This window comes from Dama dama, chromosome 20, assembly GCF_033118175.1.
Source record: "Dama dama isolate Ldn47 chromosome 20, ASM3311817v1, whole genome shotgun sequence".
NCBI classification, from domain to species: domain Eukaryota; kingdom Metazoa; phylum Chordata; class Mammalia; order Artiodactyla; family Cervidae; genus Dama; species Dama dama.
The window spans coordinates 43,002,300-43,026,780 of NC_083700.1; the positions used below are offsets into that span (position 1 = coordinate 43,002,300).

The 24,481-nt window shown below is 37.3% G+C and overlaps 1 protein-coding gene across 2 annotated transcripts in view; it reads right to left on the minus strand.

The window, feature by feature from the left end:
- The window catches only part of CDC14A (cell division cycle 14A), a 180,370-nt gene that overhangs the window by 106,696 nt on the left and 49,193 nt on the right, over positions 1–24,481 (minus strand). For both annotated transcript variants that reach the window (XM_061121290.1, XM_061121289.1), the window contains exon 5: positions 8,363–8,442. In XM_061121290.1, the coding sequence (XP_060977273.1) occupies positions 8,363–8,442 (80 nt within the window). The remainder of the gene's footprint in view (positions 1–8,362; positions 8,443–24,481) is intronic.

Genomic DNA, 24,481 nt, shown 5'->3' on the forward strand with positions numbered 1-24,481 from the left:
TCCCCTGGAGGAGGACATGGCAACCCACTCCAGTATTCTTGCCTGCAGACTCCCATAGACAGAGGAGCCTGGGGGTCACAGTCAGACACGACGGAAGCGACTTAGCACACCAACACATGAGAAGCAATACACCTCAGGGAAACACCTACTACAAGCCTCTTATTCACAACTCAGCACACATACGTAATTGATGCTTGGCCAAAATATCTAATTTTATTGTTACTAAGATTTTAACAAGTCTTTTATAAAATGTAATTAATAGTTTTACAATTTATTTTTTTTTTTTCATGTACTGAGTGATTGTTTTTTTTTTTTTTAATTATTTTTTTTCCCAGTGGGTTTTGTCATACATTGATATGAATCAGCCATGGATTTACATGTATTCCCAATCCCGATCCCCCCTCCCACCTCCCTCTCCACCCGATTCCTCTGGGTCTTCCCAGTGCACCAGGCCCGAGCACTTGTCTCGTGCATCCCACCTGGGCTGGTGATCTGTTTCACCATAGATAGTATACATGCTGTTCTTTTGAAATATCCCACCCTCACATTCTCCCACAAAGTTCAAAAGTCTGTTCTGTATTTCTGTGTCTCTTTTTCTGTTCTGCATATAGGGTTATCGTTATCACCTTTCTAAATTCCATATACATGTGTCAGTATGCTGTAATGTTCTTTATCTTTCTGGCTTACTTCACTCTGTATAATGGGCTCCAGCTTCATCCATCTCATTAGGACTGGTTCAAATGAATTCTTTTTCATGGCTGAGTAATATTCCATGGTGTATATGTACCACAGCTTCCTTATCCATTCATCTGCTGATGGGCATCTAGGTTGCTTGTTTACAATTTAAAAAAAAAAGCTTCTTATTCAAGCTAAAATAAATTTGCCACACAAAAATATGTTCCTGGATCTATACAGGATGAGACCAAGCCAAAAAAAATAACAAAACAACAAAACACACACTAAACTTAACAACTGGTGACAAGACAGCCAACATTCAACCAACTTTATTTCATTGGATGTCAGCCTAGCACCCTATCTCATCCTCACCTCTGCACCTAAAAGTCATTATTTTTTAAGTCATGCTTTCTGTATTTGTCTTTGAAACTAGGACCCTGATGTTATTTATTTTCTGTATGGCTGTATTCCCCATTTAATTTTATATGTCATAGAAAAATTGGGTTTTAGCAGATTTATGAATCATTAATACCAAAAAAGTTACCAAGCTAATACATATGGACCAACAAAAAAAGAAGTGCAAAGTGAATTTAAAAGCACAAAAAAAGATATAAAAGCAGAGTTGTGCAATTTAGACGGGTTACCTTCTCAGTGTTCTGAGAGATTTAGAGAGTTTTCACAAACACTGTTTTATGAACACCCAAAAATGCAGATTTAAAAACCACTGCCATTGACTACCAAGAAAATAATCTAAGAATTCCACTAAGGGTTGGTGATTTCGTGGGACTTTAGACAGGCAACATTTAACATGACTTTGTAGAATGACTGGTCAACAGTACAGACTATAAATTTGGTAGTACAGTGACTGACAGAAGAGAACCTAAAAAGACTCATATCAGGCTCGCCAATTCAAACTCTGTGACTCTGGCCCGAGAAATAAAAAGCCCCTTGTTCCTTTGACGGCCAACTGCCAAGCCTACAGTAAAGATGAATGGACTCAAAGAATTAAAGTAGGTGAAATATACTCTTTTCCTCTAGTTTTAAGCTAAAGTCACGCTTGATAAATACATTGGTGATCTTTAGTAAAGTGAAAAGTATAGCTTTTGACACATTTACTTTTCAATTAAATGGAACACCCTAAAACTGCAAACATAACATCACAACAAATACCCCTTGAGTGTCACACCAAGAAGAAATTTAAGTGCCACCAAAGTCTACTATACTTATAGTAATCAAGGATAGGCAGCAAATGGAGGTGGGAGTGGGGGAATTGAATGAAGATGGTCAAAAGGTTCGAACCTCCAGTTAAAAGATAAACAAGTACTGGGGATATACAGCGCAACATGATGACTAGAGTTAACACTGCTATATGGCATATTTGAAAGTGCTTAAGGGAGCAGATCCTAAAAGTTCATCATAAAAAAACTGTAACTACCTGAGGTAATAAATGTGAACTAAATTTACTGTGGTAATTATTCCACAATATATGGATGTCAAGTCATTTTGCTGTATACTTTAAATTTATACAGTGTTGTCTATCAATTATATCTCAATAACACTGGAAGGAAAAAAAGAATAAGCAGTAAATCCATCTAAACCTTTTCTTAAATTTGCTTCATCTTTAGTGAATTTTTAGCTAGGTTATTTAAAATTTGTAAGATAAATCCAAATAGAAAAAGTCACATTATTCCACAGTGATAAAAGAATAGGCTCTGCATGATTAAAATACCTTTAGACCATCAAATTTTGCACCTGGTCTTAGGTCCTTGGATATGTTCCAGTGTCTCCTAATTTGTAGTCTATAGGAATTTGAATAGCGTTTGTATCCTACTAGGGCTTCCCTTGTGGCTTAGCTGGTAAAGAATCCACCTGATATGCGGGGGACTTGGGTTTGATCCCTAGGTTGGGAAGACCCCCTGGAGAAGGGAAAGGCTACGCACTCCAGTATTCTGGCCTAGAGAATTCCATGGACTGTATAGTCCATAGGGTCACAAAGAGTCAGATATAACTGAGCGACTTTCACTCACTCATTGTGTAAAAACTGTATAAATCTTAATTATGTTGAATTGGTTCATAGTGCTTTTCAGGTCTACTCTATCCTTCTATTTCTCTGTATATTCATTCTATTAATTTTTGAGAGTTTGATATTGAAACTCTAACTAAAAATCTTAATTTATCTACTTAAATAATTGTAATATATAGTAGAACTATGTAATTTTGTTCTGTATTTTCCAAGTCTCCTGTAAATGTGTTACATTTTCATAATTTAAAAAATAAAAGCATCTACAAATAGAAAAACTCAATCAGATAGTACTTTTAGTTAAAACAATACACTGCAAACATTATATTACACAGTATTCTACCTAACCTATCATTATAAAAAGATAATCTATGCCTTACAAGTGAAAAATTTCAGCACCTAAGACCAATTCCTGTGTTTTTATTCTCCATTTTCATCTTAAGGTGAAAGGCATTCATGGCACCTATCCCTAACATCTCCAATCTCCAGTTCCAGTGTTAAACCTCCTCTCAATATTCCCACACCTCCTAATTCCAAACTTGAATGAGACCCTATAACTACTCTACATACCTACACATATACAAACTATATACTGAGTTCCCTGGAGCACATACCTGATTGTCCTAATAACCTTTAGATCCATAGACTATCACAGTGACACGCACAAAAAAAAAGCAATAAATTAATTAGTGTATGTATTATTCCCTGGCACACAAATAAGAAGAGTCCAATCCCAGTCCTTGAGAGAAGACTCTGCTATGTTTGATGGAGAGTCAGCTCTGCAAACAAATAATCACAGTATAAGACATTTGTTTTCATGGTTTATGTAGCAAACGTAATGGGCCATGAACAAAATGTAATAGTAAATTATAGGCACAGGACCTGCCAAGCTTCTCTAGAAAAATAAGCCAAGTCACTACATAAGAGACTGCTCCAATAAATGTTTGTTAAATCAATAAAATGTTGAAGAACAGCATTATTTAAATTTAAACCTTAAAACACTTTTATTAGAAAGACACTATGTATAGCACAAATAGCAACACAGGCATTTCAGTAAAGAGGGCATATAAAGATATCATTCACACTTCAACAGGCCTTCAAAACTGTCTTCATTTTTCTTAATTCTTAGATGATAAAACAATCACATTTAAATAGAAGGTCCTTTTGCAACTTCCTGTTTTTTAAATAAAAGTGTTAATGCAGAAAGATTAATGCAGAATTATGCATATATGCAATTAATGCAGTATTATGCAAATTAATACAGATTAATGCAAAAGCATTAATGAAGAAAGAAGGATTTTTTTAAAATCTAGAGAATGAAGACAGAAGTGTAATTTAACAATAAGTGGAAAGAAAACCTAGCAGATAATAGAATCCAGATTATCAAAGGAAGGCCAAGGTGATGATGGCTGACCAGAACTAGTATAAAAATGATTCTTAATAGTACTGCATCAGCCTTAAGCTGATCTGGGCTGTAGACTAAAATCAATTCACATCTTATCCCAGCATTAGGAGAAAAAACTGTTTCTCTAATAAACTTCCAGAAAACTAGTAGTATTCTTTCAACTAAATTTTTCACTGAATTATAAATGCACATTGTGTGGTATTTTCTGCTTCAAATGTATGATTTACAAAGAGTATGGATTTAGAAATGCAACTTAATGTAAATACAACTCATGGTGTTATCGAAAAATACAACATACAATATGTTCAAGATCAAACTTTTAGTTGGAAATAGGTGCCTAAACTAAGAAAAAATGTCTGATGTCTGTGTTAAGCATTCTTTTTTCAGGTAAACAGATTACTAAAACTTTTTATGTCTAACAGCAATGCTATAACATTCTCCAGAGTATTATCTCAGTTTCTTCTAAAAGACAGGTGAGATCATCCGAATTAAAAAGCTACAGTTTAAAAGACAGGAAATGATCTAAACGTCTACCTGAGAGAGACTGGTTAAATGCACTCTGTACACTGTACAGCAGCATGACACAATGAGGAGGGAAGCTCTCTATGTGCTGGTGTAAGAAGATTTCCAAGATGAGTTAAGGGGGGGAAATCAAAATGTAGAATAGTACATATAATATGTTACATTTTGTGATAAAATGGGAAAAATAAGACTGTGTATCTTTATTTGCTTATATATGCATAAAGAAACTCTAGAAGGACATAGAATAAACCAATACCAGAAAATACCAGAAAGGACTAGATAAATAAGAATCAAGGGTGGGAAAGAGATTTTTCAATAATACCTTGTCATATATTTTAAAAATATTTAAACCACATTAATGTATTTAACCACATAAATATTTTCAAATACTTAAATAAAAACAATTTGGAAAAATAGGCTACAACTATGAAAATTATGATTTAATTCTATGTAGTAATAATAATTTTCTTACTATCTTTTCTTCCATTCCAATCTTATAAATTATTGAAAAATTCTAGTTCTCAGGAAACTAATTACCTACCATATATAAGCTAAAATAAAGTTACGCTTAAAGGAAGAATTCATTCTTTTCTTCTCCTCCTCAATATCTTCATCTAAACTGACAATTAAGGATAACAAGGCTCATCCGGCTTGTGAAACAAATACATCTCCCATGAATTTTGAGTGGATAACATTAAAAGCATAAAAATTAATATATATTTTCCACTTAAAATGCTTGAATAGACACATTGCCCACTGGGCCTATTGACTGGAATTACAATTTTACCACTGTTACAGCATTATAATTCCAAGGTGCATGTGTTGTTTTCAAAATAACAAAAAACTATAAACATTTTTCTGATTTAAAAAAAAAATTTAAAGAATCATCACTGTCTCACGGAAAAGTATATCTATGATCCCTTCACAGTTGTTGGCCCCTTTCTCACCATGGATGCTATGGTTCCTACCAATGTCGGAAGTTGTCTCAGACACAATGTCTTCCAGGACTGTCCAGCAGGGCACACCCATGGCAAACTTTCCCTCCTCCACTCTACCTCCAAACCCTTTAAAACTTCAGCTTAAATGAGTCCGATACTTTCTCACATTGCTGTCAGAATCTTTTCTTCTATTTTTACACAACCCAACTTTTTAATTATTAATTATGTGCCTATAGAGCTGCCTGCCCCTACTAGAATGTGTGATCATTAGAAACACTTCCTATTCATTTTATATCCTGTGAATAATCCTTATGTCTTATTAATAAATAGCAATAGTACTAACAACAACGAGAAAAACAAAACCAGGTATTGCAGCAGGACAGTGATACAGCATTACCTCATTTCATCTCCAAGATAACCTTGAAGCCATTGTACAGAAAAGGAAGCTGAAACTCAGAAAGGATAAGTAATTTGCCCAAATTACATGTACTTATTTACTGTACACAGAAAAGAGCAGAACGAATCTTCAAACCCAGGCAGAGTCTCTGCCTTCAAATCACACACTCTTAACCACTTTGCTTAGAATTTAGGAAGTAATGAATATTATCATTACTGCAATGAACTGAATGTTTGTGTTCCCCAAAAGTCATATTGAAAACCTAACCCCCATTGGGATCACATTAGGAAGTAGGACCTTGGGAAGTAAATAGGTTATGAGGGTGGAGCCCTCATGTTTGAGATGAATGCTCTTTTAAAAAAGAACCCCAGAGAGTTTTTCTACCATCTCTCCATTACGTGAAGACACAGAGAGAGGTGAGCAGGCAGGATCCCTGAAGAGGGCTCTCACCAGAACTTGATCATGCTGGTCCCTGATCAGACTGCAGAACCATGAGAAACAAACTTCAGTTATTTACAACTCCCCCAGGCTATGGTACAGCCCAAACTGACTAAAACAATTATGCTTTTCTAAAACCAGAATTACAATGTACAAAGAACTTTCAAATTCTAGAAGGCATTAGAAGTGGAAGAAAGTAACTGCTTTGTCATCTCCATTAAAACTCTCCTCTCATAATCCTGGGCTTCCAGGTGGCGCTAGTGGTAAAGAAAAATGAAAGTGAAAGTTGGACAATTGCAGCGTCCTACTCTTCGTGATCTTGTGGACTGTAGCCCGCCAGGCTCCTCTGTCCATGGAATTCTCCAGGCAAGAGTCCTGGAGTGGGTTGCCATTTCCTTCTCCAGGGGATGTTCCCAACCCAGGGATCAAATCCGGGTCTCCTGCATTGTAGGCAGATGCTTTACTAACTGAGCCACTAGGGAAGCCCGGCGGTAAAGCATCTGCCTGCAGTGCAGGAGACCTGGCTTCGATCCCTGGGTTGGGAACATCCCCTGGAAAAGGGAATGGCTATTCACTCCAGTACTCTTGCCTGCAGAATCCCATGGACAGGAAGGCCTGGCGGGCTACAGTCCATGGGGTCGTAAAGTGTTGGACACAACTGAGCGACTAACACGCATTTCTCATAATCTGCCCTCTTCTATCTGCCCTTCAATGGCTAATTAGCTTATCCTCTGGGCTGCTTGAGGATATCTTCCTCTCACCGTCCCAATTCCAGTTCTTCACCCCTTGCTTTCACTGAGAACATCTAAGCATACTAGGCGCTGACACCCCCTATTCCTCCTCTCCACCTTGACACCCACCCTGTGTCTAATAATACTCCCTTCTGTGGTCAAGAAACAGAGGTGGGAATCCTCTCAATCTCAGAGGATTCAGTCTTCATTTATTCATTAGAATAAACATTTACAAAAAGCACCTTTAAGTGTGAGGCACTGGGACCTGCTTTCTGTGAGTTTCCAGGAAAGTAATGAAGACAAAGAGGTCTCCTTAGTTTTTCCTGTTCTTTTCTTTCTTTATTGTTGGTAATTTTGATATTAGTAACAATAATAAGCAATCCACATGCTTGTAGATTTGTACACTAATAAAAAGGCAAAAATATTAGAATCATTCCCAATTCTATCAGAGACGTCTGTTGTGGAAGTTCTAATGTATGTTCCCTTCTACTCTGCAAATAAGCTCAAGTTTACCTGAAATTTTAAAACATCTTCAAGTGATACTTACAAAATATTGTTTTCCAACACTGTAATGAGAGACAGCCTTTCTCGGGATGGAAGCTAGATGTGTCTGCGGAACAAGTAACTTAGGGTCCCCACTAAAGATGTGCATCTGGAAAGGTACTTTGAGGGTCTTATCCTATATTTCCAGTCCCTGACATTTGGTCAGAGCTCAATCAATGCTCACAAAATCAAAGAAAGAATGGATGAATCAATGACATGTGAGTGAAAGTCACTCAGTCGTGTCCGACTCTTTGCAATTAAATGGACTATACCCTTCATGGAATTCTTCAGGCCAGAATACTGGAGTGAGTAGCCTTTCCCTTCTCCAGGGGTTCTTCCCAACCCAGAGATCGAATCCAGGTCTCTCACACTGCAGGCAGATTCTTTACTAGATTATTGAAATTTAACAAATCTTGACATGGTTAATTAGGTCATAAACCAGGTACTCTTGATGCTTAAATCATCAAGATATAGAAAGAATTCAAGGAAAAAAATAATTCCTAAAAAGAGAAAGCTATTTTATTCTTACTAGATGGGGGAGGGGATCTCTAGAAAAATGAAATAACACTAGTCTCATTTCATTCCACATAACATCACATAGTCTTAATACAGTTAAAAAACACGATAATCCCACTCTAAAATAGTAAGCTGTCTAGCAAAGTGCCACAGCTCAAGTCTCACAAGCAGTAATACCTGAATGGAAGATAGGGGGGGTTTGAGCCAGATAGGAGTGCTCTGTAGGCTTCTTCTGGTGTCTTCTTTAAATAGATTACCTAAGACAAATAAATAGCAACATTTAGAATATGACCAAAGAATGACACAAAACTAGTTTTAATTACTCACCAAATTCGCATTTCCCTTCCTTTACTCTGAACGTGACAACTGTCAAGGTGATGATGCTGATATTTAGACAGCAAGCAGGCTGCCAAACTTTCCTTTTCAGCTTAAAGCTCAACAGCAGTCTTTGGCTTAAGGATGAGTAAGAGCTTAAAGACACAGGAAAGAAAGTGAAGTCGCTCAGTCGTCTCCGACTCTTTGCAACCCTGTGGACTGTAGCCTACCAGGCTCCTCTATGCATGGAATTTTCCAGGCAAAAGTACTGGAGTGGGTTGCCATTTCCTTCTCTAAAAGACATAGGGCAAACCCATAAAGGGGCCATCCAGGGCTGTTTAAAGGCACGTTGAACAGAAATAATGGCAGGGTTTTCTCTGGGGTACAGAATAATTGTACCTACATGATTGAACTGTGTGTTCACCAAAGACCAATATAGAGTTCTCTGTCCTTCACAGAAGATCTGATGTGAAGTAATTTAGTTCCTGGTGAATTCTGAAAGACATCTCAGGGTACAGGACCCAAGGGAGATCTACTGAGTTCTCTGTCTGCTCTGAGGAACACCTATGTTGCTCTCTAAACAATCAATAAAATCACAATGAAATGAGAGGAAATGCACGCAGGTAAGAGCACTGGAAAACATACTGGCTCGGCTCTTGATGTCGAGGATGTTTAAATCCCTCCAGACCAGCAGGATAAACTATCTTAAAGAAACAAATAAAAAAGAGTTCTTAAAACCAGTGAACTATTTCCACTTAATCAACTTATTGACTATATGTAATAGATGCCAGGCACTGTATGAGGAATTGCCACCTTTCTTAATAGAATTTATGTTCTTGAGAGGCAAAAACAATAATTAACAAAAATAAATACAGTCTGAAACAACTGCTGAAAAGGAAATAAGCAGAGTCCTGGAACGAGAAAAAGAAAGTGAAGTCACTCAGTCGTGTCTGACTCTTTGCGACCCCGTGGACTGTAGCCTACCAAGCTCCTCCATCCATGGGATTCTCCAGGCAAGAATAGTGGAGTGGGTTGCCATTTCCTTCTCCAGGGGATCTTCCCAACCCAGGGATTGAACCCTGGTCTCCCACATTGCAGGCAGACGCTTTAACCTCTGAGCCACTTAATACCTCAAAGTAGTCAGGAAGGGGTCTCTGGGAGAGAGGTAGGAGACCCATGGAATAGCTAAGGGAAAGTGGGGACAGAAGGGGCTAGGTCCTTGAGTGGGGATAGCGCCTGGTGAGCCAGACAGAGAGGATCAGAGGCTAGGGAAGGGGGAAGAAAGGAAAGGCAGACAGTGGTCAGATTGTGAAGAGCCCTGCAAACTGTGACGAGAGTTTGGTTTTATTCTAAGTGCAGTTTAATGTTTTAATTCTCAGACAAGAGCACCGATCCCTTTCCTCTACAGTTTGAATCAAATGTGATCCCTAAAATCCTCTCTACTTAGAATTAATGGCATTATTTCCTTAACATATCCCAACATCAAAACCCTAAGCATGGAACTTCCCTGGCAGTCCAGTGATTAAGACTCCATGCTCCCAGTGCAGGAGGAACAGGTAGGATTGCTCTTTGGGGAACTAAGATCCTGAATACCACACAGAACAGCCAAGAAACAAAAACAAAACAAAAAACCCTATGCCTTTCAATAACAAAAATGACAAGAGTCCCAGTTCTTAAAAAGTAGGGTTTATTCTTTGCGTACAAAGTTTCTTTGAGCTTTAAGCTATTCCAGTAGCAATATATTACATGTATTTAATTATTAGTAAGTTCAAGACTAGAAAACATCTCAATTCTCTGAAAAAAGAAAGCTAAAATAAATATATAAAAAATACTTCTAACTTTTATTAAGAAAGTTCCATATTCCTTTGACAAGTAAACAAGGTCTGATAAAGCACATACCAAACAAAGTGAACTGAATATGAAACAAAAACAGCAGAGAAAATGAAACCGTGGTAAAAGAACGATCAAGACAGGAGACACAAATTCCACCAGTGGAGAACCACATCTTGAGTTGCAGCTAAAATGATTACAAAAACTCACTTAAACCAACCCTAGCGTTAAAAACCTTTTTCAGCAACCAATATTAAAATAGGAGTTTGTTGTTCCCTAATGGGTAGATTATATAATACTCAACAGGTTTGGTTATAATGCAATGATTTTTCAAGCCTAAAGATGCAGTAGTATTTGCAAATTGACTACGCCTGCTAAAAGAGAAAGCTGCTTGTAGAAAGCTCCTGTGTTTGGATTAGATAATTAAAGCTTATACAACCATCTTTGAAAAGCAAAATACATTTCCCTTCTCAGGAGCAATTACATTAATTCCATTTAATTTTGAGGCAATCATTCTACAGGAGGGAGTTAACAACCCACATGAAAGACTTCTCTAGACCGGTTACCCCACTGAGTTTTGCTACTCATCTTACCTGCATGACTTAGCACACATGACCCATATTCTCACACTGTAAGATGAGAGTCTTTGTTTTTATTTTTATCCCAGTGCTAAATCATTAACAAGTGCAAAGTGAAACTCAACAGAGGCCATATAAATTCCAGGAATATTCCAGGGGCAGGTAAACGCAATGTCCTTTTACAACCTGATGATAGGTACTTGGGAGAGTGGTGAACTATTCTATTTATAAAGGAGTGCATCACTGAATAGACGCATGCTGGGGTATTAAAATGACAAATTCCATCTTTCCAGAAAAAATGTCATGGATTCTTATGCCAGGTCTTCTTTGATATGTCACTAATTAAAAAGAGACAGAGAGAAAGCCTAGAGTTCAGAAAGAAAACAAATTTATTAAGCCTTTGCTGCCGAGGAACCTAAAGCTCAGAAAGGTAAGGAACTTCCCAAACTTTCATGGCTGCTCTGTGATGCAGTTAGAATTCCAATTCAGATCTCAGTCCAAAGCCCACAGTAATTCCACACATCACATCTGCTTAAAAATACAGATGCAGGCAATGCAAGCAGAATCTGGGACAACAACAAAGATTCTTACTCTTCCAATTTACAAAAGCCATTACACTTGGCTTTTAAAATTATGTGACTTCAAACTGTTAACAGGAGTTGTGTGTAAGGAATAGGGCTGGAGAAGGATTAGTGGGAGGAGGGAGGACTTTATATTTTCTACTATCTTCACATTTCTTGTATTTTGCACTAATGTATATTCATTCATTTTTTTTTAATGAATAACTAAATCAGTTACGAAGTATTACATGTGTATCTTCCTAAAAATAAAGTCTATATTTAACTAATACTCAAAAAATTGTTCCTAAATGCTCTGATATTTCTAAAAGTAATTACTGAATAAAATTAACTCCATAGCATCTTCTAAATATCCTGATTTTCTTTTTCTGTTTCTCAGGAAAAAAAAATAATACACTGTCTACTCTTCTCACTAGATATTAACATATATGAACCCAAACTAGAAGAATCTTCTCCAACTTTTGATTGATAAAATTTAACAAAAGCCCTTTGTACAGTGCTTGGTTTTGTTGCTGTTGTTTATCTTTTGTGATCCTGTGGACTGTAGCCTGCCAGCCTCCTCTGTTGATGGGATTTCTCAGGCAAGAATACTGAAGTGGGTCACCATTTCCTCCTCCAGGGGATCTTCCCGACCCAGAGATCAAAGCCACATCTCTTGCATTGGCAGGTGGATCCTTTACCACTGAGCCACCAGGGAAGCCCTTTAACAGTTTACCCCGAAATCAGTGAGTACATGCATGGCTTTTATAAAATTTTCCCACTCTTTGCAAGGAAGTTCTATAACTCTTCTCAATAAAATAACATTTGACATATATGTTCTTACTGCTAACTTAGTGAAGTGAAAGTTGCTCAGTTGTGTCCGACTCTTTGCGACTCCATGGACTACATGGTCCATGGAATTCTCCAGGCCAGAATTCTGGAGTGGGTAGCCTTTCCCTTCTCCAGGGAATCTTCCCAACCCAGGGATTGAACCCAGGTCTCCCACATTGCAGGCGGATTCTTCACCATCTGAGCCCACATTTAGGAGTCAACCAATTAGAATGATTTTTTTCTGCTTCATTAATACTGATGCAATGTGGGAAAGCTGGGTTCGATCCCTGGGTTGGGAAGATCCCCTAGAGGAGGGCATGGCAACCCACTCTGGTATTCTTGCCTGGAGAATCCCCATGGACAGAAGAGCCTGGCGGGCTACAGTCCATGGGGTCACAAAGAGTTGGACATGACTGAGCAACTAAGAACATACACACACAAAACACTGATGCCACATACCAAGACCCAAATAACTCTTATAACTTTTAATAAAAGATTCTTAAAGAGCTGACATTCTAACATATATGTGTGACCAATAGCTGTGAGATTTTTATTTAACAATTAATTAAAATTACAGTAGTATAAGCAAGTATAATGTATATTATTTTCCAATAAGCCAATGTTTCACAAACTTCAGTTAATCATGCATCAACTTTAACTTCTGCCACCACATGTAGCACCATGTATTATCATTTCTATTTATGTTCTTCTCTCTATAAATAGACACAATCTTTTAATTTAATTCATTCTAAAGTAGTTTATACCATTTCTATAAATGGAAAACTAGTATCACTTGCCAGAGTCTACACATAAATGAATTTTAAAATATGTAACTGTTAAAATTAAAAAATATTTGTGAAAATTAATTGCACATACAAGTATGAGTTCATTTCTGAGGTCTCTGTTCTGTTCTGTTCTACTGATCTGTGTGTCTGTCTGTTTTTGTGCCAGTACCACACTGCCTTGATGACTATGGCTCTGTAGTATAGTCTGAAGTAAGAGCAAGTGATACCTTTAGCTCTTCTTTCTCAAGATTATTTTGGCTATTTGAAGTCTTTGTGTTTTCGCACATTTTTTAGAATTATTTATTCTAATTCTGTGAGAAGTGCCATTGGGCAGCTAATCTACAACAAAGCAGGCAAGAATACACAGTGTAGGAAAGACGGCCTCTTCAATAAGTGATGTTGGAAAAACTGGACAGTTATAATGCAAAAGAATCCAACGGAAAACTCTCTCACATTATGCACAAAAATAAATTCAAAATGGATTAAAGACTTAAATATAAGGTTTGAAACCACAAAACTTCTAGAAGAAAATGTAGGCAGTACTCTCTTGGACACTGGTCTTAATAATATCTTTTTGGCTGTGTCTCCTCAGGCAAGGGAAATAATAGCAAAAATAAATGGGACTACATTAAACTAAGAAGCTTTGGACAGTGAAGGACACTATCAGAAAAACAAAAAGACCACCTACTAAATGGGAGAAGGTATTTGTAAGTGATATATCTGATAAGGGGTTAATATCCAAAATATACAAAGAACTCATACAACTCAACACCCAAAAAATAAACAACCCAATTAAAAAATGGAAAAAGGATCTAAATAGATACTATTCCAAAGAAGCCACTCAGATGGCCAAGAGTCACATGAAAAGATGCCCAACATCACTACTCATCAGGGAAAACAAATCAAAGCCCCAGTGAGGTTATCACCTCACACCTGTCAAAATGGCTATTATCAAAAAACAACAAATAACAAAGTGGGGAAAACTAAACTCTCCCGCACTGCTGGTGGAAATATAAATTGGTACAGTTGTTATGAAAAACAGTACAGACAGTCCTCAAAAAATTAAAAATAAAACTACCATGTGGATCCAGAAATTTCTTCCCTGAGTATTTAATCAAAGAAAACACAAGCACTAGTTTGAAAAGATTATACACTCCTATATTCATTGAAGCATTATTCACAATAGCCAAGATACAGAAGCAATCCAAGTGCCCATCAATAGACAAATGGATAAAAAAGATGTGGTCTCTCTCTCTCTCTCTCACACACACACACACACACACACACACACACACACAAATGGAATATTACTCAGCCAGAATGAAATCCTGCCATTTGCAACAACACAGATGAACCTAGAGAATATTATACTAAATGAAATAGTCACAGAAAGACAAATAGTGTATGATTTTACTTATACGAATAATCTAAAAAAACAAAAAGGAACAACATAAGAAAACAGAGTTAAAGACAGAGAACAAACAGGTGGTTTTCTAGAGATGCAGGCAGTGGGGCAGGAAGAAAAGAAATAGGTAAGGGAGATGAAGAGGCACGAGCCTCCAATTGCAAAATAAATAAGCCATGCATATGAAACATACAATGTGGAGAATATAGTATATAGTATCTTTGAATGGCAGAGCCCTGAATAACTGATGCCTTCAAACTGTGGTGTTGGAGAAAACTCTTGAAAGCCCCTTGGACAGCAAGGAGATCAAACCAGTCAATCTTAAAGGAAATCAACCCTGAATACTCATTGGAAGGACTGATGCTGAAGCTGAAGCTCCAATATTCTGGTTACCTGACACGAACAGCTGACTCACTGGAAGAAATCCTGATGCTGGGAAAGACTGAAGGCAGAAGGAGAAGAGGGTGTCAGAGGATGAGGTGGTTGGATGGTATCACCAATGCTATGGACATGAACTTGGCTAAACTCCAGGAGATGGTGATGGACAGGGAGGCCTGGAGTGCTGCAGTCCATGGGGTCACAAAGAGTCAGACACAACTGGGCAACTGAACAACAACAACATCTCTGAATGGTGACATATCACAACTAAACGTATCATGGTGATCATTTTGAAATGTATAGAAATACCAAATCACTATGCTGTGTAATAGGAACTAGCACAGTATTATAGGTCATTATACTTCAAAAATAAACATCTCATACAAAAAAGAGACCAGATTTATGGTTACCAGAGATGGGGGCTGACAGGAGGGGTAAGTGAATGAAGGCAGTCAAAAGGTACCAACTTTCAGTTATGAGATACATAAGTATTAGGGATGTAATGTACACCATGATAAATATAATTAGCACTACTGTATGTTATATATGAAAGTTAAGAGAGTATATCCTAAGAATTTTCATCATAAAATTTTTTTCTGTTTCTTTAATTTTGTATCTATATGAGACTATGATGTTCACTAAACTTATAGGGATAACCATTTCATGATGTATGTGAGTGAATCATTATGTTATACACTTAAACAGTGTTATATGTCAGTTATATCTCAATAAAACTGAAGAAAAAAGTTAAATGTTTGTGATCACAACACATTGAGGACCATTGTAACAAATGTGAAGTTTGGACTAATTTCATAGAACAGTAGCCCAACCTGGTAAGTTAAACAAAATCCTCTTAGAACTAATCTGCAGATACATCTAAATCATTTCTTTAAACTATATCCCATGGTCATTAAATCTTTAAAGCCTGTCAAAAAATGGTACATGTGAATTTCAGAAGCAATTTGGAATTTACAACAATTTTTCTTACTCAGATAATTTAATCTATCTGATATACATGGGATGATTCTTTAAACAACACATGGCTTAATACAGAAGTCTAAACCAGACTCTGAGTCATGAATTTGCTAATGGTCCTTCCCTGGAAATATTTGCTTCAGATCTTACTATGTTTTTAGTTTTGTTTTTAGGTATTATTATTTCCCAAAAAAAGCCTGATGGCAAAGCCAACACCCACCCCGCCCCACCACCACACACACACACATAATGTATTTAAAAGTGAAACCTGAGTGTCTCTGCCAATTATGTTTATATTTTGTGATCTGGAAAGTGAAAATACTCCTGAAGATTCAATTTGGCCATCTGAGACAGTATTCTTCAATCTTGCCTTTTGATTTCCTGTTATTTAATATTTTACTTTGTTTATGAAAAAGGAAATAAAATGCTGAGAACAGCCTTTCCCAGTCAGGTACTGCCACAGGAACACTAAAACAGCCGTGAAATCAGCATTACCAACCATGTCTGAGTCTATTAAACTTCAAGATAGAAGTCTCCAGAAAACAGATGTTTCAACTTGAAAATAGTCTAGAAGCACCAAGATTTGCTGAATATAGAAGAATCATACCAAAAAGGAGACTCTCTTTAAAGGTTTCAGAAAACTAGGCTTAGCCTATACGGCATACTTAATGTGGACATTACAAAGAAATCCCTATGATAATGTGCTTTGGGTTCTAGCCTATTAATTAGCAGTCATCTTTACACACCTTTCTCCAGCCTCATATAACTTAAAATTATCATACTTGTACAACAGCAACTGAGGATAGGGATGTGCAGAGATTTTATTTAAAAAAAAAAAAAAAAAGCAAAGAAAATGTTTCTTTGCCTGGTGAAGCTAACCGTCTGGAACATTCAACTTGGTTTGAGACCAATGCTCTCTAAATGGCTTCCCCATTATCCCTCTTTTCCAGCAGGTTCCTCCCCATCACTCAGATAAAATCTCAAAAGTCATTTTTTAACGCTGGCTTCTCTGCCTCACTCTACCCACCCTCATCAAACCAATACATAGACTGATTCTTTCTCCAGTCTCTTTCAATTATGGGGTGGAAGCAGTTTTGGGGGATTGAAACATATTATTTGGGGAAAGAAACAGAGGATACAAATATCTTTTCAAATTTTATTAATACAAAACCACCACTAGGGTTCTGAGCACAGGAGGGGCCCTGAATTTTAAGTTTCATTATTTTCCAGCAGATACGCACGTGACCTTTTTTTCATCATTATCAACTTACTTCAAACCCTTAACTCCATATGCTATGACTCACACCATTTCTCTCTGCCTCCACTTCCCGCCTACTCTCGTAATTCTAAAGCAGAACCTGAGAAACTCAGTTCTGCTCAAAAGTCCAGCCAATCCTGTCAATCCTTCCCCAAGATAAGGTCCTAATCCACCTTTCCAGGTGAATTTGTCACTGTTCCTTGGATGAACCCCATTCACTAGCCTGGACTCCTCACTGTTCCCTAATCATACTTGACACTGTCTAGCATCTGAGGTTTGTTCTGGAATCCTCTCCACACCTTCTCTGCCTATTAAAACCCTTCCTGTTTTGTTAGACCTAACTCAAATCATGATGCCTTTTCCTTTAGCTCAGAAACCCTTCCCCTTACTCTTTATAATGACCATGACAATGATGACGATAATAAAAACAAGAAGTTATATAGTTTATATTATGTGGCAAGCACTACTCTAAGCAATTTACATAATATGGATCATTAATCCTCACAAGCACAATGTGCATTTTACACGCAAAATGCAGAGAATCAGTTACCTCAAGGCCACATAGCTAAGGTGGAGTCAGGCAGCCTAGCCCCATAGGCCCTCCTGACCACTTCCTGATGGGCCCCTCACAGCTCTGTTGCAATTATTTTCCTTTAGCCTAAGTAGGAAGCTCCTTAAGTGCAGTAACCAAGTGTTTCATACTTCTATAAGCCTCATAAAGCCTCCTTTGTAGATGCTCAATAAATACATATATGTTTAGTGAATACAAACTACTTTAAACTGTTAAAATACAAAGACTGCATCTGCCCTAGGGGTTAATTCAGCTTATTTCATATTCAGTGAATGAGATTTTTTTTAACATGTCACTACAACTTTGGCGGTAATGCCCAGAGGAGCTAGTGAAATTAACTTTCCGATCCCAGTTATATGAAAGCATCAAACCAGGTACATAGAAACAAGACTTCAATGGTGTGCTAAAAGAGAAAGTAAGAAAGACATTGATTTCAAACATAAGGGCTTTAGATCAAATGATCTATATAAGCTTTTAGAAAGTATTTTGAGAGCCAAGGCATGCCACCTGACTGAGACATTCATTCTCCTACTTCCCCCTATCTGTTCTGAAGTTACACTCGGCCACTCCCAACATGTGATAAAAGGCAGGAAGCAGGTGGAACAGAACACAGTCACCAAAGACCAACAAGTATCTACTTAATGCTTACAATCTGCATAGGAACCTGAACGCATGCAGGGACACAAGGGAAGTCTGCACGGTCATTCTGGTTACTAAGATATCGAGAACAAGGGCTCTAAAGGGGGCTGGGGAATGGTCCACAAAGACAGTAGACTCTACCTGAGTCTTCCTAGCATCACTACAGTATTTAGATGGTCTCCTGCTCCCCTTGGCATCAGAGCTCAAGGCACTTTGGGAGGGCAGCTTTCTCTGGCACCTTGATGAGCTCAGGCCCCTGTCATATGTTCTCAACGCTCCTTGACCTTCTCCTTCAAATTCTTACCCTCGTTTGTCATCACGGGTTTCTGTGGTTATTTCAGTCTGTCTCCCTGGCTAAGCTTGTAAATCTGAGAGCAGGATTTCTTGTCTCTTCTGTATCTGCGAGACCCACCACTATGCCTAGCACATAGCACACACTCAAAAAATGTTTGACGGCCGCAGGAACAGCGGAGGGAAAGAGAGCATTTTATGTGAGAACACGCATGACGTGATCACAGAATACTGATCCCCTACCTAGAGAGTAGGTGACACAGCGTAGCGGTTAGGCACCCCGAGCCCAGAGCCAAGCTGCCAGGCTCTTCACTTACGAGCTCTATTACATTAACTCTCTGTGTTTCCATTTCCTTACCTATGAGGTGGGGATAACACGGTAATTGCCTCAGCAGGCTATTTTTGGGGATTAGTGAATTAACAATGTATATCAAGTGTTCAGAATTGTACCTGCCACATTACTCATCTATGTTAAGGGACCGCAGGAAAAAGATAAACTTTGATCTCAAAATTATTTTTTTCTTCTCTTTTCCATCACCTGTATCCATCTGAATATGGACCCATAACTGCTATTATTTCTGACACCTTGGACCAAAGCCCACGTATGCATACAAACGTCAAAACATGAGGCTGTAAACGTTCCTCACGATTGCTGTGAGGACACCAGAGCTGTCACACAGACCATCATTTAGTTCAGTCCTTCATTTTTTGATGTGCAGATATTGATGCTACTCTTAGTTCTTTCTGTTCACAGGGCATCCTGAATCTCCTGGTGACTTAGTATCAACAACCACAAAATACATGCACTGGCTCCTGTTTTATCAATCCACTGTCAAACTATCAAAAGATCACTGTTGGCCCACAACTCTCTCCAACAAAGTAACCAGGAGAGGGTTGTTGTACTCATTTTTCCTTATGCGAACTTCTCATGAACAAAACAGTAAGATTACCAGGTTTGGTTGGTTTTTATTTATTTATTTATTTTGGAGAGGAGAGGAATTACCAGTTATCTGCAAGATGTAAAACCACAGAAGTCCATGAAATAAACATCTATAAAAACATACGAAGAGGTGAGAAGCTCTACAAAGAGCTGAAACATAAAACTTTTAAAGTCTCTTCCTTGCCTCGCAAGACTTGGTTCTCAGACTTCTTAAGTGTCAGGGCACTTCATTTATAAACTGCTTTTTCTTGAAGAAAGCATCAAGCCTTGATTGTCATATACAAGCACAAACAAAATGCTTAATTTTTTTTTTATTTTTAGCAACATTTTTCTCCTTAATCATTTCCTCCCACTATAACCAGTGACTAAGAAAACAATATCTGCATTCAATTTTAAAATAAAATTTTAAAATAGGAAAAAGGCAAACATTTTTCAAATGCACAACTGATTCTACTTTTGTTCTAACTGCTTACAAATATGAAAATACTCAGTGTTAAACAATCACAAATTAGATAGGTAAGACTAATTACAAACCAGAAATGCAACTGTATAGTTAAAACAACTTGCATTATTCAGTCTATTTTAAGTTTCTTCTACTGGTTTAATTGAATGAGAACAAGAAGGAATGTATGTTGTCTCTTATAGTCTTTGAACACGCCTTAAAAGAAAGTCAGTCATGCTTCCTGTTCTTCAAGTTTTGATTCTATTATAAACCACAGGTTACAAGGCTTGCAGAATATTAGACAACGCTTCTGCTTAACAAGTAATGGAGGCAACCCTAATTATAGAAGAAAGGCAGAACCTCATGTCAGGTCTCTACCTCCATCGCTTATTTCTGCTTCCAAAATACTTAAAAAGTATCCTCTTAAGAACAAGGTCTAGAAATGAGTGTGCTTCTTGGTTAAGGTGATATCTGCTCTATAATACTCTCACCTGTTGTCGTTTCACATTTGAATTTGTATTGGGGATTTGATATTCAGTGAGTAGTCAGTGACTTTATTCTATTTATGTGAGAATTAGTTTAAAATAGAAATACTCTCACCACCATTCTCAGGGGTGTAATTAGAGTGAAACCACTGGGAACTCTTTGATGGGTAATTTAGGAAAATTGCAGACAACATCAGCCATGTGTATCTTCCCATCTAATTGGATGGGAAACAGAACTTTCATGATGAGCTTGAAAAGATGTCCTTCCATAACTGACAACCACAGCCAGGACAAATACACATCTCCTGCTAGTGGGATCTCAGAGCCATGGGCTTCTCCTGCTTGAGGAGAGCTCCTGTTCCAGGACAGATATTGCTGAGCACATTGTATCTCATTGAAATAGCTCAGCCGCTTATTAAGCAAACTAAGGAAACACTAACCAATATTCTCAGCACATGGAAGTCTATAGGGACCCTTCAAACGGGAAAAGGAGAAAATACTTGGTCCTAAGAAAAGCTGAGTCCTTGGTCTCACACAAACTGAGTACGAGGCTGTTAGGCTACAACACATGGATAAACACAACCCTGCATATCAACTATCAGTCATCATCAGAAACCAGTGTCTGCATAAAGCACAAAAATAGACTCTCTCCAGAATACCACCTGAATAATACGTACTCTGAAATGAAATGGTTTCATATTAGAAACTTCTCATGCTGACTTTTCACTGCTTAATTCTGGGTATAGAATGAATCTTGTTTCATAAAACCTTTCAAATTAAAAAAGAAAAGTTTTTTAAAAGTGAGAAGAGTAGTTCTTTAAACCAAAGACTGAATTTTTGATCAAGCTTAGATGGCAAGACCTGTAACTTCATTTATGATGAAGATGCAGATAATAGATCCACTGCAATAGATCAACAACCTGTGTTTAAATCCTCTTAACACCTATGGCCCATTATAGAAAGTCTTTAACTTGCAAATGAGTTCTATTCCAAAAGCCTATTTGTAAAAGCTAACATTTATATTTCTGGAAATAGTTTCCCAAAAATAAAGTCTTACGGTTGTTAGTCTTGTAGACTAGTCCAAAAACAATATTGTATTTCATATTATCACTGAAATCAGATATCTAAAATAAAATATAGTAGAAAACATTATTTCAAAAACTAAAACAAAAGAATCCAATTAACTAAGTTTGTTTGCTTTTTAAATTATTTTCTCTCAATGCTAGTACTTGTCAAAAGATTAGGTTAGAAAAACATGAGGAGATCAACGAATATGTTTATAATGAGTCTAAAGTGAACCCTGAATTATTTTAAATGTTTGATTGGTACTTTATTACATCTAATTCCACTTCAAAATGCAATAGCTCTTCTCAATATTGGGCAACATGATTAGGACTAATTTCAAATGTGAGGCACAGGGAGGCAGGGCAAGTATGAGAGGAAGAAGATTTTCTCGATGCAAATAGAGCAAAATAATTGGAAGAAAAATGAATAAGAAAAGTCAGAAACTATCTGGGCACATACAAGAGTAAGATGGCCAAACTTGCCAGCTATGGAACCCAACCTGGGTGGGAGAGCAGTACCATGACAACTCATGGCTGCCTAAGATTTCCTAGGAGAGAAGAAGGTAGACCAGACAACCCACTGTATTCATTTTAGTAACTAGAGCATGCACCTGAAGGACCAAAAACAAAAGTTTTTTTTCTCCTTTTTGAATATAGTCACCTTACTCTTTTTCAAACTGAAAACTCCTAAGACAGAAGCCACACAGCATGTGAACTAAATCTCAAATAGAGAATCTCATGGTAACTTGTAAGCTACTGCTCTTTTGAATTGACTCAAGAATAGAAAACCAACAATGAATACAGAGAACTGGTTGTTCTACAAAGAGTTGTTGCTTAGAGAAAGCAGGAGAAGCAAGAGCTTTGCCCGCCAGTCAGGTGTTTGCAGAAAGTACTCTGTGGCGATTTTACTGTGCATTAGCCCAAACTGCTCAAATAGACGCCACATGACAGACATATCCTTCAAGAACATAATAGGATTTATCATTCTTAAATGTACAGACATTTTTAAGAAGTAACCACTGTTACTTCTTAACCGTGTAAACTAACCATGTTCCCTAAATAGTTTACTAATTTCACAAACAGTAGAACTGGAACAAGTGAAGGAAACTTCAACTTAAATAAAAGTAATTTAAATCCATCCCACAGATCATTGCATAGGTTGTTTAGTCACCAAGTTGTATCCAACTCTTTGTGACCCTGCCAGACTCCTCTGTCCATGGGGTTTCCCAGGCAAGAATATTGGAGTGGGTTGCCATTTCTTTCTCCAGGGGATCTTCCTGACCCAGCGATTGAACCTGCATTGACAGATGAATTCTTTACCACTGAGTCACCAGGGAAGTTTGAAACCATTAAATGTATATCAATTGACAAACTATAAAAACCAACAAGGAACCCTATGGCTTCAATCTGATTAGCATCTTTTACAGATTTAGAAGCTCACTTCAAGAAAATTTACTTACTGACAAACAGTACAACTCACAACAAAATCTATGCATCTCTTCATTAAAACACATTGTCAGAATCCAACACTGCTTCATGATATTAAAAAAAAAAAAAAGAAAAAACACTCAAGAAACTAAGAACACAAGTTCCTCAACCTGATTCACGGGCATCTGTGAAAACCCCACAACTAACATTATACTTAATGGCAGAAAACTAGATGTTTTCCCCTGAAGATCAGGAATAAGACAAGGAATTCCATTGTTACAACTTCTACTTGACATTTTACTAGAAGTTCCAGTCAGCGTAATTAAGCAAGAGGGAAAAAAAAAAAAACAGTAAAAAGTAAAACTCTCTCGCTTTACAGACAATATTATCTTATATAGAGAGAAAATAATTGTTAAAATCCTCAAAAAACAACTAGAATAATTTCAGCAAGATTACAGGATATAAGATCAATATACAAAAATCAGCTGTATTTCTATATACTAGCAATAAACAAACCAAAAAAGAAATTAAGAACACAATTCCATTTATAATAGCATCAAAAAGAATAAACACAAGAATAAATTAAATCAAAGCAGCACAAGACTTGTAAACTGAAAACTAGAAGACACTGGAAGAAATTAAAGAAGAGTTATATTTTAGGGATATGAAAATGAAGACAGGGAAGTCAGACATGTAAATACACAGATCATCATGGCATTGCAGCATAAGAGAAATCGAAACACAGAGATAACTGGTATCAAGGAGAGCTTTGAGTAGAGTTCTAAAAGATGACTTTTTAAAGCCCTTTTAAGTGCAAATCAGACCATTTCAATTCTCTAACAGCTTCCCATGTCATGGAGTATAAAGTCCAAACTATTCCCCTCACATACAAGCCCTGGCAGGGACCTCACACCTTATCACAGCATCAACCTCTTCATCCTCTATGCTCCAACCACACGGGCTTTTTCTTGGCTCCTCAGTCATACTCAAGTTCATGTCCATCCTAAAGCCTTTGTATCTGCTATTACCTCTGCCTAGAATGTTCTTCCTCTTTCTCAGCTTAACTGTCATCACCTCAAAGACAGCTTCCCTGAGCTTCCAACCTGAAGTAGCCAGAAAAACACCAGCATAACCATTATCACCAACTTTTCATTTGTTCTTCTGTCTCCCTCAGCAGAAAGTAAGCTCTATGACAACAAGGATTTTTATCTCTCTAGTTCATTGCTATATCCTTAGAGCCTAGAAAAGTTATCTGACACAGCTGCTCAATAATTACTTGCTCAATGAGAGAATGAACAAACAAACCAGACAGGAGAGAGGGAAAGACTATTTCCCATTAAAATGAATAGAGAGTTTTTATTAAACAGTAAAGACCACAGGCGCCCTCTATCTCCCTCTTTTGACTACCAGAAAATTCATCTAAAATTTTGAACCTGAGCAAGTCAGAGCCAATTTCTGTTACATGTAATCAAAAAACTCCAATTATGACAACACTGCTATTCTATATGCCAACCAATTAAGATA